Here is a 15,811-nt window from a genome sequence, read left to right as displayed (position 1 = left end):
TATTAATATTTTGATTTATTTCTAATAAATTTTATCCACTATTTGTCTAGCCACGACGGCATACCCCTCCCTCCCCTCCCTGTTATCCGCCCGTCCGACGTGTAAGCATGCTATTGGATGTATTATCCACTGGGATAAGATTGGCAAATTGGCACCTCACGTGCCCCATCTCATCCTTTGCCCACCACTTGTTATTAGCTAACGCGCTCCAGCTCCCTCCGTCCTCACTGCGCGTGTTGGAGTTGAATCCAATCCAATGGCATCGCTCACCATGATGGCTTCCATCCTCGGCGGCGCCGCCACCGTCGCCGGCCGCCCCTCCCTCAACTCCGGACGCCGGAGCCTGATCGTGGCCAAGGCAGCGGCGCCAAAAGATCACGATCAAGCAGCTAGTTCCAAGCCCGACGACGAGAACGCCGGCGGGCGCAGGGCGGTGATGTTTGCCGCAGCGGCAGCCGCGGCGTGCGCCGTCGGGCAGGGAATCGCTATGGCGCTGGACGAACCGAAGCGGGGAACGCCGGAGGCGAAGAAAAAGTACGGGCCGGTGTGCGTGACGATGCCGACGGCCAAGATCTGCCACAAGTGAAGGGGCGACCGACGCGCCGTAGCTAATGCTAAATGGGATGGGCCTTGTGTTTAGGATCCATTGGGCTTTTATTCGGCGGCTGGTGCATCGATGTAATCGTGTGATTATACTACCACTTAACGTGTCTTCATTTTCGCCTTAATCGAAATCAAATTATGAATCTATAATTTATAGTTGACATTGAAATAAGAATTATGTTGGTTGAACAAGGTTACAAACGACCACCATTCACAACTGCATCGATCAATTTGGTATACGAATACTGATGCGGGATGTAATCACAAGGCGACATATAATTTAGGAAAGTGAAAGATCTTGCATAAGTGGCGGTTAAAATCAACAAAAAGCGTCTCAGCTCTATGTTATTCTCGACTCCTTGCTGGTCTCTTCGCTAGTCATCACTGTTGCAAGTCAATTAGAAACAAAGTCATTTCTTTTGTCTTCCTTTATCAGAGAAACAAATTCCACATCTTCTTCGACCATACTTCTTCGACCAAGTTATTTCTTTTGTGAACCTATATCACGCATCTATGTGCACCTACACCAAGAATGGACCACCATTGACTAGTCACAAAGACAATGTCTAGAAAAGAGAGAGTATATGCCTTGGAAAGACATTGTATAACTCGACGTCTCAGAAAGAGGTGACTTATATCAGCACCATGAGCCTTGGAAAGACATAGTCTAATTGGTGAGGATGAGATGAGTTCCTACTACTTACATTGTGCGCCATATAGTTTAGGAAAATCAAGGGTTTTGTACATGTAGTGGTCAGGGTCTTGCACAGGTGGTGGTCAGAGTCAACAGAAGGTCTCCCAACTCCATGCCTTTTCCAACTCTTTGCCACTCCCCGCTCTATGTTATTCCCGACTCGTTGTCACTCCTGGTTAAAGGCTGCTCCCAGCACATTGCCACTCACCTCCACGTCATTCCTAACTCCTTGCCACTCCCGGTTCCAGGCCACTCTCGGCTCTTTGCCACTCTCGACTCTAGACTACTCGGGGCTCCTTGCTACTCCTGACTCCAGGTCGCTCTTGACTCCAAGTGGTAAGATGTGTCTCGCTAAAAACATAGACATGAGACAACATTACCCTAAAGAATGTTGGAAACATGGACATTTATTTCGAAATAAATGGATAACGCAGACATTTATTTAAGGAAGCATGGGTAAGACAGGCGGAGATCTTGAGGCACATGGAGAACATGAGTGTTAGCCACTATTAGAGAACTTGTATTATTAGTCTAGTTGTTACTAATAATTCAACTTTGATTTTCATAAATGATAAATGGTAAAAATTAGATTTTGTATGACCTAATATTTTTATCGAGTGTGCAGAAATTGACGGGTCTAGAATAGAAGACTTGATACTATACTGAAACCTAGTTATATCTGAGGAATTGATAATTGACACGAAATTCATATAAATCAAGATGTGACCTGATATCCGAGATAAAATCTAGTTGGGTCTTCGGCCTTTGATATGTCCGAAGCCAGGGTTCCAATTGCATGGTGCTGGACCAACGAACCTCATTGATGGTGGCTTCTACGTACGGGAGTCTCGAGGTCCTCAAGCTCATCCTCTCTCTGGCTTCTATTGACGTCAATTGTGTTTCTGGGCACAACACCACCACCGCGCTTCACTGTGCTGCGTCTGGTGGCTCCTTGGCTGCGGTTGATGTTGTGAAGGCTCTTCTCGCTGCCGGTGTTGATCCCACGGTGATTGATGTCGATGGAAACCGCCCAACTGACATTATAGTAGCATCCCCCAGGTCGCCTCTTGCAAGGAATTCCCTTGAGCAACTTCTTGATAAGAGTACCATTTCTAGTTATGGTAGGAACAACAAAAATCTTACCCGCGTGATGACTACCTCATCAAATTCTCTGTCTGCTGTTGAAAGTGGTTTGGCCTCCTCGCCTCCAGCCAAGTACCCTGACCTCCCACCACTGACTGTGCCAAAAAAAAAAAAGAGTATCCAGTAGATCCGACATTTCCATATATCAAGAACAATATATATGCCACAGATGAGTTCCGCATGTTCTCGTTCAAGATCTGCCCTTGCTCTCGTGCATATTCCCATGACTGGACTGAGTGTCCGTTTGTTCATCTTGGTGAGAATGCTAGGCGGTGTGATCCAAGAAAGTATCACTATAGCTGTGTCCCTTGTCCTGACTTCCGGAAGGGCTCTTGTAGGAGGGGGGACTTGTGTGAGTATGCTCATGGGGTGTTTGAGTCCTGGCTTCACCCTGCGCAGTATCGCACAAGACTATGCAAAGATGGAATCAACTGCTCTCGCCAAGTATGTTTCTTTGCGCACACAAATGTGGAGCTCCATCCGCTCCACATGTCCACTGGATCCATGGATCCCTCCCCTCGAGCAGCCTCATCTGCCGCAATGGAGATGGCAGTTGCCATGGGTTTCATCCCTAGGTCACCTTCTGCTGTTATGGCTTCCTTCACACCACCCATTTTGCCTTCGGTGAATGGTTCTGGACACTCATTGGGTTGGCCACAACCTAACATGCCCACATTAAATCTTCCTGCAAGTAATCTTCAATCGAGCAGATTACGGTCGTCTCTCAATGCACGAGACATGCTGGTGGATGGCCTCACACTTTTGTCGGAGATTAGTTCCCAACAATCTCTGAATGACATGCACTATTCTCGACTTAACTCTATGGCAATGGATGGGAATTCTCCGATCAGAACCAAATCCATGAATCCTGCAAATCTTGATGGTATTTTTTCTGCAGAAATGACCTTGTCCCCGAGGTGTAATTCTGATCATGGGGGCATATTTTCTCCATCGAACAATAATGCTATGCTCAGTCAGTTTCACAATCTGCAGCAACAGCAGAGCCTGCTTTCACCCATTAACACTAATGTATATTCACCCAATATCTCTTCTCCTGGTGTTATGTCACCTCGAAGCATCGAGCCTATTTCTCCATTAAGTTCTCGCATGTCTGTTCTTTCACAGAGAGAGAGGCAGCAACAGACTCAATGGAGCCTGGGCTCACATGATCTTGGTCCCATCTCATCTCTGGTTATTGGCTCTCCTGTTAATTCATCACTACTCAATTGGGCATGTCCTTCCCTCTGTCTTCTTGATTGGGGGTTAAATGGTGAAGAGCTAGGACATCTCAAGCGATCATCTTCCTTTAAGCTAGGAGGAGATGGGGATGAACATGATGTATCATGGGTCCATTCACTCATGAAGGAATCACCTCCTGAGAAAGTAGTTTCTGCTGCCATGGTCTCTCCTGGACCACCTTGCGTATTTGATGGTGAGAATTCTCATTCAAATGACCCGATGGATGGTGGGATCGATCAAGCTGCCATACTTGGTGCATGGCTTGAACAGATGCAGTTTGATCAGATGATAAACAAATTTTCTCTAGAATGTCAGAGGGAAAAAAATTAGTAGTAGTTATCAACATCAGCAAAACATTATTCTTTTTGGTCGAATGAATTATCAAGAGAAAGTGAAGAAAGTAGCTGACAGTGAAGATGAAATTCAGATATTCATTTATTCTGAATAGACTTATTATTACTACTACAAAGAGTTCCATTAACTAGGATCCAATGAATGACTTTCACTCATGATTCTCTCAAAAGTATACCAGGTGACTGCTTTCTAGTATTTTGAAGTTTTTTAATTTGTAGCTACTAATCTCCAAACATATTATATTGGATGACTAAAATTTGTGCAATTTACTTCTGTTTACCTTGTTATTTAGTTTATTATGATATATTCATTAGGTTTGTTATGATGTATTCATTAAAGGAAAGCATGGTCTAGTAAAAGATAATTTGAACACATGATCAAGTGCCTCACTTTGGTGTATCAATTATTTAGATTCTCAGTGCACAAGTTCTTGAATCCTAGCAATTTTTTTTTTTTGCAGTTTTTTTTGCTATCAGTTCAATTTCTTATTTCTTTACTCGATCTTCAATTCATGTGTGCTCATAGGTATTGTTCATTACTCCTTCCTTGTTTCCTGTTGCCTTTATTGAGATTTTCTTGCTAAAAGTGATGGATATGACTTGTTCCTCTTAACTGTACATTGGAATTGATATGGTGGAAATTGGTTTTAGGTTGAAATTTGTTGGATTTGTACTCCTTTTTAAGCTTCCATGATGCCGCCTTTTTTACATAATTGTAAATCTTCTTTTTAGGTTTGTTATATTATAATTTTTTAAGTATGTGTTCAAATATTTTTTTAAAAAAAAATTTATAATATGTGAACTCAAGGGAATATAAACATTCAATTCTCAATCTTTCAATGGGGATATGAAAAATCCCCGAAATGCAATCTAATTTTATCCAAAACAAAATCTCAAATCTGAAATTCTTCCTTTTAAATTTCCAGGCTAATATTATATCCAAAAAGTATCGTTTATAAAATCTACCTATTACAATTTTCATTTGCACACGGTAGAGAGTGCAAATCTAATTTTCGAATGTTTAGATTCTGTAATCCTAAAAATAGCATAAAACACACTCTGGATATCTAGATAATCTAAATATTAATGTTAAGATATATAGACCAGATCATACGACAAAAAAAAAGGCCTAACAATGGAAGAAACGTCTGTATGATTCAGATTCTATCTAGTTACATCAGCTCACATGTTTATTCTTTCAGAACAAATAATTGAATAGAACAGCAAGAAGCGAGAGCGAAATCTGACAAGGAAACTAATTGTTTCTGCCATGAAAGAACAAAAATCTACTCAAGATAAGAACAAGGTTTCAGAAACCATAATAAATCTGTTGTAGTTCCTTCAGAATCACCAGCAATAGGCACATTGCTGCAACCTTCTTGAAGAATTGTCCTTTCCTGATCAAGCATAATCAAGAATCATTAGGATCAAAAATATCAAAAATATTGATGACATTTTCAATCATGTTCTACTAATTTCAGATAGTGTAATCACTCACCGGCTTGCTGTTGAGAGGGGATCGTCCGTTAGCAATAGCCTTTGCGTTCTTTACGCCGCGAGGGGAAGGGAAACGCTGTGGTGTTGGAGGATTTGCTCTGACCTCTTTCGGAAATGTTGATTTCTCTATCACAATCTTCAGTTTGCTGCAGAATTTTTTATGATTATGAGGAGAAAAATGATGAGTAAAAGAAAATTAGAGTTTCGGTGTGTGATTACTTTGGGATCAGAAGCTTGCTATCTTGTTGAGAGCTTTCAGCTACATTGTCGACCTCCTTCTCGGCCTCTTCTCCGACGAGAGTTTTAGTTCCGACCGCCATTCTCTTGAGCTCGTGGTAGAACTCGGAGATTTGGCTCAATAGGTCCTTCCCGGAGAACAAATTCCTGGCCGACATCGTGCTCTTCAGACGAGGTGGTAGCTTCTCTGGCTTCGGTTCCTCCCTTTCCTCTTCTACCTTTTTCCCGGCGCTCGACTTGATCATCTCTTTCGCGGCGTTCCGCGTCTTTGTCGGGCGGGGGAGACGAGAGGGCGTTGATTGGTTCGGATCTTGGTTCTCAAGATCCTCTTTGAAAGCCTTCGAGGCCTTTGGCTTGAGTGGAGACGTCGGGAGGAGCGGAGCAGCGACGAGGCCTCCTCTTCTCTTCAGCTTGTTCTCGTCTCTAAATCGCCGCAATCAAGAAGGAAAATTAGCCCCTTTCAGCTTCCACCGAACTTAAACCCCATCAAAAGGCGTAACTTTTTGGTTAGACAATGCAAATCCGATACCTGCGATTGCTGTTTCTTTCACCGAAAGGCAATCTCTCTGGGCTCGATCTCATCATCTTCGCCTGGTTGCCCACCCAATCCACCACAATTGAACAATCAAATCGATAAAAAAAAAAGGATCATTAGAAGGAATAAAAGAATTTCAGCATGTTTTCCTTCGAACCTTAGGGCTAGCCATGGCCGAAAGCTTGAAATCTTCGGCGGTCTTAGGGTGCTTGCAGTCTGGAACCCAAGAAAGCGAGGCATAAAAACGGGAATTCTCGAGCGAAAGACAATAAAAAGGAAAAAATATTTGTCGGAGCAATGACCTGGCCGGCAGAACCAGGCGGCGTCGTCGACGGGAACGCTGTCGGGGGCGTTGAGGTCGAGCCACATAGGGGCGTTGATGTTCTCGTAAGCCTCGTCCCGGACGTACCTCGACTCAACCCTCTTCCAGTCAATTATGGCCGGCTCCATGGCTCGCGCTTCGCTGGAGGAAAGCGGCGCCGGAGATGGAAACCTAGAGGAAGCAGAGAGTAGTGAAGGGGAAGGAGGACGTCGGGATTCGTTGGAGAGGTTGGAACGTTACGCTTCTTGTGCTAATTTTCCGACCGTTGGAGGGATCGTGGATCCCCGAGTGGGTCCACCTCTATAAAAGAAAAAGAAACGAAAATATCTATACAAAATTTCATTTTGCTCCTTCAAGTTTCCTTATTTTCTCAAGTTTCAGCGGTGGGATGACTCGGCGGCGGCGACCTGCCTCCTACCTCCGGCGGCCTTTGCCTTTTGCCGATTCACTCGCGTTGCAAGAGACAGAGTCGATCTGCTTCCATTATTGTCATATAAAACACTAATTAATTACAATTCCATCGAGTGATCATTGCAAACTGCCCACTCCATTACGGTCATGTAGCTGTTGAAGTCGAAGTCATGCATGTACGTGAGCTCGGCTCCTCCTCCCACCCCGAACTCCCCAGCAAATGGGAGGACGCTCGAGAAACATGAGCTCGGGCTGCCATCACCGACGCCTGCGTCGTCGGGAGCTGCATTCACGCCCGGGGAGTGCTTCCTTATCTGCTCCTCTGCTTCCGCAAGCCTCTGTTTCAGTTTCAGCACCTGCAAATATATAGATCAACCGCAGCTCAGCCATGTTTGCGCAAGCATGCATTACTTGAAACTGACCTCGTTTTCCAGGTGGTATTTCTCGACGACGGCGGCGTCGTGGGCGGCCTTCAATTTGGCGTAGTCCTCCACCATCTGCTTGCTCTTGTGCCGCGCCCGCCGGTTCTGGAACCACACCGCCACCTGCTTGGAGTCCAGCCCGAGCTTGGCAGCCAGCCGGTCCTTCCTCCCCGTCTCTAATCTCCTCTCCTCCGCGAAACTCCTCTCCAAGAACTCCACCTGTTCCTCGCTCAGCCTCCTCTTATTTCCGCTGCCGTCACCGTCACCTTCGTTCGCCTTCCTCCTCCTCCGGCGAAACCGGGTCCTCTCGCTTACTGTCGCTGAAAAGTAGTTAACGAATTCTAATTGCAATTCTATTCACATGAACAACTGCACAAGAAGATGAATTGCCAAGCCAACCTCGAAGAGGCAACTGGTAACCGACTGAGGAGGAGAAGAGCACTTGTTCTTCCACAGTGGTCATGCTCGCTTCACTCATCTTCTTCTGTAGTTTGCTAAATGCTACTGTGTCGAACTCGCCAGGCTTATTTATAGGTGGTAGTTGAACACCAAGACCCTTCTAGGAAGGCTGGAACGACATCAAGATGCATTTGTCAATCAATCACATCCAATGGAACTGGATTGCTTAGTTTGTTATCATCAAGTCGAGTGGATGAGCCAGTCATTCACGTGATTTTATATATTTTATCTCATTTGTCGACGCCAAGATCAGAAAGAATGCCATGCTCGATCGCTCGGAAACATTACAATTTGTTGGCACTTAAGGACAGTCTTAGACTCCTTTCCAACGTTCTTCTTCTTTTCAATGCAAATCGTGAGCCATCGTCTTTCTCCCCTTTTGCTGCAAGCCGTGGGCTAACATCTCTCCTCTGTATATAAACAAACAGGGACTAATTACTCTTTAATGGCAATGCATTGAAAGTCTTCGCTATAATTATTGCTGATCCGGTGATAAGAGTTCATCCCTCAGGGTTGGAAGTCAAAGTTTGGACGGTCAACGTCCTTGTATCACGGGTCAATTGGGCAACTCACTCACTCGACCGGGATGAAGGATAGCCAAGTCAATATCAACCCAATGTCACCATAGCTCGATCGAGTATCGAACTTCCGCCGCTCAGACAACCATGTGCTGGCGAGGCACACGCCGAGCAGCTAGCTCGCTCGGATTTAAGTCGAATCTCAGAATCGGCGAAACGGGAGCACAACCGAACAGTCACTCAGATATATCTCAGCACAACAGCGGAGTTCGCACAGTGAGATGCTGGCCGAGCGACCACTCCATTCGGCCCAAGGGTAAGACATCCGGACGGCTGAGGGCTAGCCGAGCGGTCATCCCGCTAGATCCACTAACATACAAAAGGAGAATCAGCCTATATCTTTGTGAGAACTCGTGTCATCGACAGACAACATGGTTGACGACATGCTTGGACAGAGGATCGTACGATGGAAATTTTCACTGTCATGTCAAAGATATGTTCGGATCATTAAGATAGTGTCGGAGACATTTTCCTGATATATTTTTTCAAGGAATGCTTTGAAAGCCGTGCACATCTCGAAAAATATGCATATCTCAAAAAACATGCACGTGCGCTCCCGATAGCCCTATATAAGGAGCTTCAAATTTCAACGGAGGTATGAAAAGATTACTGTAACTACTGTTATCAAAGATATGTTCGGATTATTAAGATAGTGTCGGAGACACTTTCATGATATATTTTTTCAAGGAATGTTTTGAAAAATGTGCACATCTCGAAAAATATACATATCTCGAAAAACGTACGCACGCGCTCCCGATAGCCCTATATAAAGAGCACCAAATTTCAACGGAGGTATGAAAAGATTACTGTTACTCTGCTTCTTTCGATTCGCTTCTTTTTCCGCTTCCACCTCACCGATGACTGATTTGAACGTCGAAAGATCATCGCTAGAGAATCTCTCCCTAACTCGACAATGACACTATTGTGGTAACAAGTCTTCTCAACTCGGAGTCAATTAACAATCAACAGAAATACCACGTCCCTCAATATTTCATATTCTCGAACACGATTAATTGCTTTACTCTTTTCCTTTGTACCTCACTTCCTCGTGGTTAATGGGGCGGTGACCTATTACACGTGCAAAATTGGCGTATTTGGATTAAACTTCCAAGATCTAAAGTTGGGAAAAACCTTGTCTTTATATGCCAAGAACGGACATAATCTTATAGGAGAGGATAAGCATTAGCCACTTGAATGAAGCCTCCCCTGCGCACGCTTGCTGATGCCTCAGTTTCATCTTTGCACTCAGGTTTGCATGCTCTAGTAGCTTGATTTGACCTGCCTGCCCAGCCTGGTTAATTGATTTGACCTGCCTGATGCTGTAGAAGCTTTTCTTTAATCTCGCAATAATTAATGGTGTAGAGCCGTCTCCCATTTGATCAGTCACTTCGTCCCTGCATCTGATTCAAAGGTCTGTGTAAGATAACATCGAATGTTCAGCGTGCAAACAACATGGAAACTTGGGAGGGTCCCATGGCCTTGAGGGGTTGTACCTGGCTTGCCTCTCTGAGGTAGTTCCTATCCTCCAACCACATCTCTGCCACTCTCTTCTTGTTTTCCTATTCCCTCATCTCCCTTCCTGTTGCAATACAAGCAAATCTTATCTCCTCCCTGTCACTTTGGAGGATAACTCATCACTTTAGCTGGAAGGAGGATTAGCATGACTAAGAGTAGTATTGTGGGCTCCTAGAAATGGAGCTATCCACGTTGTCTCTTCTTCCAACTTTAGGCCATTGCTGTCATCTTTCAGGGGATGTGCCTTCACGATGTGATGTGCACGCGCGACCTACTTGGATATCCAGAATCCGGTGCCTTCATAAAAGGGTTAAGTCCATAGCAATGGACAAACAAACAATAATGAGATTGGTTCCATAGGACTCAGTGAAGCACAAGTTGTGCATGTGCATTTGGTTTACCTATGAAGGTGATCGATCAACTTGAAAGGGTCCGAAATAGATGTTTTTATGCTTTGTCTTGTATGCTCACATGCCTAACTATCGCTAAATCCATAACCAAATTTTGTGCCATCTTCACTTCCTAGTCTTCTTAGGCATGTCCACGCAAGCAGTTAATTCAAAATCTGTAATCTTCACATGAAAAATCTTCACATAATACATTCAGATGGAAATCATTAAGTCATTGGCACAACTCGGCTACTTTAGACCAAGACAATGAATGGGGGCAGCAGAATCACATGCTGAGAATATCTAGACAACAATGAACGGATACTGAACTTGGAAAACAAATGCACAAAGTAAGCAAAGATCTAGCATGTGGTGTTTCACTTTGGTGTCGCACCTCCGATTCCCAAAGTGAGCTGAATGTCATCTGGTCCAACGTCGTGAATTTTCTCGCCCTCCCATGGTTTCACCCACATGTTCTCAAATTCAAACTCCACGCCATCTCGTCCCCTCTCTGGCATCCCTCCGGATGAGCTTGCTGCAGTCCCCTCCATCACAGCAAAGGGCTTAACAAGGTTGAAAGTCGGGGAACCAGGGGCTGCTGTCTGGGAGCTGACCCCCTGGCCAGAGTCAATCGTGGATGCATCGGACTCGTCGCATTCAGGTATTGTGGTGGGTTGCACCGGTTGGTGGTCTCTATTGGGGCTAGAAGGAGCAGAAATAGCATAAAGAGAATGGCAGAATGCATTGTCTAGGTTCGGAATCTTGGGTGGGCGGGAGGCAGTAGGGGATGATATTGGCGGGGTCACTGGGGCACTATTAGACATGCAAAACGGGGGAAGGGAGGTAAGATTTTGGAGAAACGGGAGGAGATACGAGGGATTGACACTGGGGTTGTGGACATTATCATGGCGGCTGGGGCTTGGGAAAGACGATGTCGATGGGCTTGCATGGTAGGAAGGAGCAGGACTTGGGAAAGATGAGGAGAGAGGGCTCAACAGAGGGGACGAGGAGCTTGGACTTATGCCAGAAGATGGAGCAGCAAGTAATGATTGTGGAGGTGCTGGTGGTAGCTTGCAACCCTACCGACAGATCAATCATCAGTCAGCATCTGTATATTACAAGCTTAAGGAAGAAAAATTTGAGAAAAAAGCATCAATGTTTAGATGTTATTTAATGATAAATTACATCAACTATGATTAAGTGAAGGTAATGTTTGCCTCTGTCTCTCTGTTCTCAACTAAATCAATAAATTGGGTAGTATAAATTGGGTAGTATCTTCCAACTATTGCATTTACACACAAGAACGAAGGTGCTGTCTTCTGTGTTACGACCTAGCAAATGCCCAGCATATGGAGTCAACAATCTCTGAATTTTTTTATCTTTCTTTGTATAGAGAACTGTATAAAATTCTATAAACAATCCTTATAAATCAGCTTACTTCCTTCAACTGGTGAACTCGTCGTTGCTAGTTCACCATCCTGCTCGCATGATGCATAGTTGCTAGAACATTTAGAGTTGTTGCATTGACTCCCTTTCACATCCATACATACAAATCAGCTTACTTCCTTCAACTGGTGAACTCGTCGTTGTTTTGCATCATCCATCTTCTCCGACCCTCACAACTAACTCCAAAACCAAATCATACAATCTACTGCTGCCACTCGTGAACTATTGCAAAAAACACTTCATCCCATAAGGCCGTGATACAACCATACTACTTTATGCGAAAATCTTAAACTTTTGTAATACGGATATACACAAGGAACCTGTTGTCCTTAGGGTCAAATAGATCATCTGATCTAACATTAGACACCTAGATGGTAATCCAAAATTTCTCTGTCAACTGTATTATTTATGGCACAAACAATGTTTCCTATCTTTTAGCATTTGCAGTTTCTTTATTTCTATTGCATAAATAAAAGATCAATAGAAGCAAAAAAAACAACCTAGATATTAAGCAAAGTATGAAAATGGACTAAGAAGTTAATGAAAAGAATGCAAGTTTTATGACAGTTAGGATGAGATGGAGATTCTCAGAATATAAATCTATTGAAAAATTATATGCAAAGACATAACTGATCCAAAAGAACACCCCGAGTCTAAGTTGATAGCCAGGAAAGGCCAACTAAGTAGCGCCTTTATGAATTGAAATAAAGCAAAAAATGCAAAGAGGGAGGGAATTAATCAAAATGACGAAATCATGAAGCAAATACATCATATATCGACTGCAGTGCATAGAGAGGGACGGCCTACTAGTGTTACTTGTTGTTTTCAATTGCCTTAACATGGGTATTTTTTCATAGATTCATGACATGAAGAACTATTAAGCCAAAGGATTAACGTCTAGGGTCATCAGCACTGCTGTACAAGTGCAAATTTGGCAGCTGGAAATTTGGCGTGCAAGACATGACACAAAGCAGCATGGTACTAAAGTTTCACTTTTAGTGTGGTTGTCCACAATTGACTCTAGCGATGTGGAGTTGCGGAAAGATCATATAAAATTTTCAATGAATGAGTGTGCAGGGTGAAGCAATTGGTGTTTGATTTCTAAACTACTGGCTGTCTTCCCCTGTTTAACCCCTTCAAGCAACTGCTATGCAATCTACTTCTTTCGGAGGATCCTCCAGTTGAATCACATAGCAGCTGGTGACAGTATAACAGGAAAAACAATTTACCAAAAGGTGCGAGGAACGATGAATCAAAACGTTGATAAGTGATCGGAACCACTAGAAACCCAAAGATCTATTTCATTGCATATGAGCTCTACCGTTAGAAATCACAACATTGAATCTCCAAACCAGAACAGAGCACCTCCAGAAAGATGAAATTGGAGAGGAAAAGAGAGAGAGAGGGAGACGATACCTTTCGGTAAGTGGTGCCGTCCTCCTCGACGATCCACCCGGTCTCACGGCACAAGGCCTTGAGGACCTCGTTGTTGTCGCAGTGCTTGGGAAGCTTGTAGTTACCCATCGCCCGCAGCCCGGAGAAGATCTTGGCCGCGATCGCCCGCCGTCGCCGCTCCCGCCGCTTGTTGTTCTCCCTCTCCTTCCACGTCGGCTGCCGCCCTCCTTCCGCCGTCATCCCTCAGCACAGATCCACCCTAAAAAAAAACAAAAAAAACTCCTACCTTTTCTTCTCCTTGTCCACCTCTCTGCTCAAATCCTCCCTCTTTCCTCGCAAACGAGAGAGATCGAAGACGGGAAAGACGCCAAATTTCTCTCACACTGTTAATACCTCTCTCTCTCAGATCTCGCACGAGGGCAGGCCAGCAACGCATTTATTTATTTAGTTTTTTTATATGATTTTTATTTATATAATGCAAGTTGCTACTTTGAAAATTACGTTTTTTTTTAATTTTAAAAAAAGGAAAAAAAAAATTCGCAAGCAAGTGAGTAGAGTTCCACGTGTGCCAAAGAAGCGTTCCGTGTCCTCTCTCAGTATAATTATTGTGAATTCTTATTTTCTCTAAAAAATAAAAATTAGTGATGGAAAATGAAGCAAAATTTTTTTTATCATGTCCGAGTGCTGAGTCAATGATTACTGGTGACGTGATATTTTCTTTGACTCTATGTAGTTCTGTGAGTGACGTAGATCTTCGGCAAGAACCTGTAAGCACAAAACTGAGCCGAGAAGGGGTTCTCGGCGACAGCCCTCCGACGCTCGAGTCAATCTCCGACAGTAAGAAATTGAAGTAGAATGACGAGAACTGTAGCTACAGTGATGAATCACGTCTACCTCCGTCGAAGTCTGGGGGTCCTTTGATAGGGCTCTCTGAAGGCGCGTGCACGCTTACCAAGACATGCACCCTTCTCAAAGCATACATGCAATGAGTGTGTCAGAAAAGCACGTCTGACGTCATACCTTAACAAACCGGGCATATCCCTGACGTGACAGTGGAAACTTCCACCGTATGATTCTCTGCCTGACCATGCCGCTAACCATGCCGTTTGTCGGTGACACTTTCCCCGAAGAATATATTCCCTCCTGCTCTTATTGTCGTCTGCGAGGCTGAGCGGGGAGTTTACTCGGCCGAGCCCCCGTACTGCTGCTGGAGTGATCGATCCGAGTGGGAGGCCTGCTCGCCCCCTAGTGCTTCATCCTGCTTCCGCCCTGCCGCGCGTGGTCGAGCAATGTTTATCGTCCGGTCGAGCGAGGATTCCGCTCGGCCCCTGAGCGTCGGAAACCCAGTGTTGAGCTGGGCTGTCGCACTGCCACTCGGGCTGTTGGTTAGTCCTAGGAAAACATACCGGTTCCACTATACAAAAAAATTTTGTACAAGTGTCGAACCTTTCTTTAAATAACCTATTGTGTTCTTTAGAAGTTAAATTAGGAATCACAGACGGAACTTAACATCATTGATTCCAAATTTAATTTATCTATTCTTAATGATTTAGATTTGAATCGCAAGCGAAACTTAACACTATTGATTCAAATTTACCTAAGTTATTAATTCTATTAAATATTAATTTCCAAAATTAACTTCCAGGACTGCATGGCGAGGCACATGGTCTTCTTAGATATGGGAGCAACCACCACCACCTAGGCAAAGTCTTTTAAGGAAAGCTAATATTTAATTTCTTTAAATAACTCTAGGTTAACCAAAAAGAACAATCGAATCACAAATTCGAAAAAGAAGAAAATACAAACTCGAAAAATAAATTCGGAAAACTAGATCTAATTACCTCTTGTATTTAGAATTCATACAAAGAAAAATAACTAGTATGATGCCCAAAAAAACTACTAGTTATACCTTCTCTTTGTAAGCTAATGACCTCCAGATCTTCTGCCGTATTCCTCGCCTCACCTTGGACGTCGTGTGGACGACGATCCTCCAAGATGAACACCACCCAAAAGCTTCTTCCTCTTCTTCTAAAATCCGGCCACCACCACCACCAAGGAGAAGAGAGCAAAAGGGAAAAGAGAAGGGAGAGAGGAGCTGACCACTTGAGATCTCCAATCAAAAGAATAAGAGTTGTGTCTCATGAAGCCTCCTCACCCCTTCTTTTATATTAGTTACCCAAGGCAAATAAGGGAAGAATTTTTGAAAAATTTAAATCTTCCTCTAGCTTTTCCTTTTCTCTTTTAATTTTCCTTTTATTTCCTCTTGATTGAATCAATCACCAAAATTAATTGATGATGATTTTATTTATTTTAATTATGGTCGACTCCTTGCTTGGGGACCAAGCAAGGTGGCCGGCCATCTCATCAAGGGAAAAAGGAAATATATTTTTTATAAAATTTTACAAGAAGAAAAACTCTTATAAAATTTTACAAGCTCTCTTTCCTAAAGTAGGAGTTAAAAAAGGAAAGTTCTAAAAATTAAAATCATGTTTTAAAATTTAAAACTTCTCTTATAAAATTTCCTTTTTTAACATGGTGATAGAAAATTTAAATTTTAAAACTTATCTTCATTT

General features: G+C 43.6%; 4 protein-coding genes, 1 long non-coding RNA gene and 1 pseudogene across 7 annotated transcripts; 2 read left to right on the top strand and 4 right to left on the bottom strand.

The window, feature by feature from the left end:
* The first annotated feature begins 211 nt into the window (after positions 1-211).
* Positions 212-764, top strand: LOC122037838 (photosystem II 5 kDa protein, chloroplastic-like). Its single transcript, XM_042597289.1, has one exon. It carries the CDS (start codon positions 257-259, stop codon positions 584-586), a length of 330 nt encoding a protein of 109 aa, XP_042453223.1. The 5' UTR covers positions 212-256; the 3' UTR covers positions 587-764.
* Positions 765-2,093: 1,329 nt separating this feature from the next.
* LOC122037831 lies at positions 2,094-4,930 on the top strand (annotated as a pseudogene).
* A 220-nt stretch (positions 4,931-5,150) lies between these two features.
* Positions 5,151-6,754, bottom strand: LOC122037832. Its single transcript, XM_042597282.1, has 6 exons — positions 6,604-6,754; positions 6,459-6,517; positions 6,296-6,357; positions 5,749-6,189; positions 5,531-5,675; positions 5,151-5,429 (listed from the first exon to the last, which is right to left on the bottom strand). The coding sequence occupies exons 1-6, from the start codon at positions 6,749-6,751 to the stop codon at positions 5,319-5,321; spliced, it is 966 nt and encodes a 321-aa protein (XP_042453216.1). The 5' UTR covers positions 6,752-6,754; the 3' UTR covers positions 5,151-5,318.
* Positions 6,755-7,131: 377 nt separating this feature from the next.
* On the bottom strand, positions 7,132-10,418 carry LOC122037835 (homeobox-leucine zipper protein HOX12-like). 3 transcript variants are annotated; one of them, XM_042597285.1, is made up of 4 exons: positions 9,987-10,418; positions 7,856-9,893; positions 7,457-7,776; positions 7,132-7,390 (listed from the first exon to the last, which is right to left on the bottom strand). In XM_042597285.1, the coding sequence occupies exons 2-4, from the start codon at positions 7,932-7,934 to the stop codon at positions 7,133-7,135; spliced, it is 657 nt and encodes a 218-aa protein (XP_042453219.1). In that variant the 5' UTR covers positions 7,935-9,893; positions 9,987-10,418; the 3' UTR covers position 7,132. The 3 variants fall into 3 exon arrangements, with proteins under 3 accessions (XP_042453219.1, XP_042453221.1, XP_042453220.1); XM_042597287.1 differs by having other exon boundaries at positions 7,132-7,372; XM_042597286.1 differs by having other exon boundaries at positions 7,457-7,770.
* A 143-nt stretch (positions 10,419-10,561) lies between these two features.
* Positions 10,562-13,663, bottom strand: LOC122037833 (protein BZR1 homolog 1-like). Its single transcript, XM_042597283.1, has 2 exons — positions 13,260-13,663; positions 10,562-11,476 (listed from the first exon to the last, which is right to left on the bottom strand). The coding sequence occupies exons 1-2, from the start codon at positions 13,476-13,478 to the stop codon at positions 10,775-10,777; spliced, it is 921 nt and encodes a 306-aa protein (XP_042453217.1). The 5' UTR covers positions 13,479-13,663; the 3' UTR covers positions 10,562-10,774.
* Positions 11,567-13,250, bottom strand: LOC122037839. The gene is made up of 2 exons (XR_006127753.1): positions 11,836-13,250; positions 11,567-11,728 (listed from the first exon to the last, which is right to left on the bottom strand). It is a non-coding gene; the product is annotated as an uncharacterized LOC122037839 (long non-coding RNA).
* Positions 13,664-15,811: the final 2,148 nt, after the last annotated feature.

Source organism: Zingiber officinale, unplaced genomic scaffold (assembly GCF_018446385.1).
Source record: "Zingiber officinale cultivar Zhangliang unplaced genomic scaffold, Zo_v1.1 ctg93, whole genome shotgun sequence".
NCBI classification, from domain to species: domain Eukaryota; kingdom Viridiplantae; phylum Streptophyta; class Magnoliopsida; order Zingiberales; family Zingiberaceae; genus Zingiber; species Zingiber officinale.
This window is presented reverse-complemented; position numbering and strand designations above follow the sequence as displayed.

Excerpts from the sequence above, each read along its gene's own strand:
- LOC122037832 (XM_042597282.1), bottom strand. The coding sequence starts at position 6,751 with ATGGAGCCGGCCATAATTGACTGGAAGAGGGTTGAGTCGAGGTACGTC. Across the intron at positions 5,676-5,748 it reads AGCAAGCTTCTGATCCCAAA|CAAACTGAAGATTGTGATAG; the intron begins GTAATCACACAC and ends AAAATTCTGCAG. Across the intron at positions 5,430-5,530 it reads CCCCTCTCAACAGCAAGCCG|GAAAGGACAATTCTTCAAGA; the intron begins GTGAGTGATTAC and ends ATGCTTGATCAG.
- LOC122037833 (XM_042597283.1), bottom strand. The coding sequence starts at position 13,478 with ATGACGGCGGAAGGAGGGCGGCAGCCGACGTGGAAGGAGAGGGAGAAC. Across the intron at positions 11,477-13,259 it reads ACGGCACCACTTACCGAAAG|GGTTGCAAGCTACCACCAGC; the intron begins GTATCGTCTCCC and ends ATCTGTCGGTAG.
- LOC122037835 (XM_042597285.1), bottom strand. The coding sequence starts at position 7,934 with ATGAGTGAAGCGAGCATGACCACTGTGGAAGAACAAGTGCTCTTCTCC. Across the intron at positions 7,777-7,855 it reads TTACCAGTTGCCTCTTCGAG|CGACAGTAAGCGAGAGGACC; the intron begins GTTGGCTTGGCA and ends ACTACTTTTCAG. Across the intron at positions 7,391-7,456 it reads AATACCACCTGGAAAACGAG|GTGCTGAAACTGAAACAGAG; the intron begins GTCAGTTTCAAG and ends ATATATTTGCAG.
- LOC122037838 (XM_042597289.1), top strand. The coding sequence starts at position 257 with ATGGCATCGCTCACCATGATGGCTTCCATCCTCGGCGGCGCCGCCACC.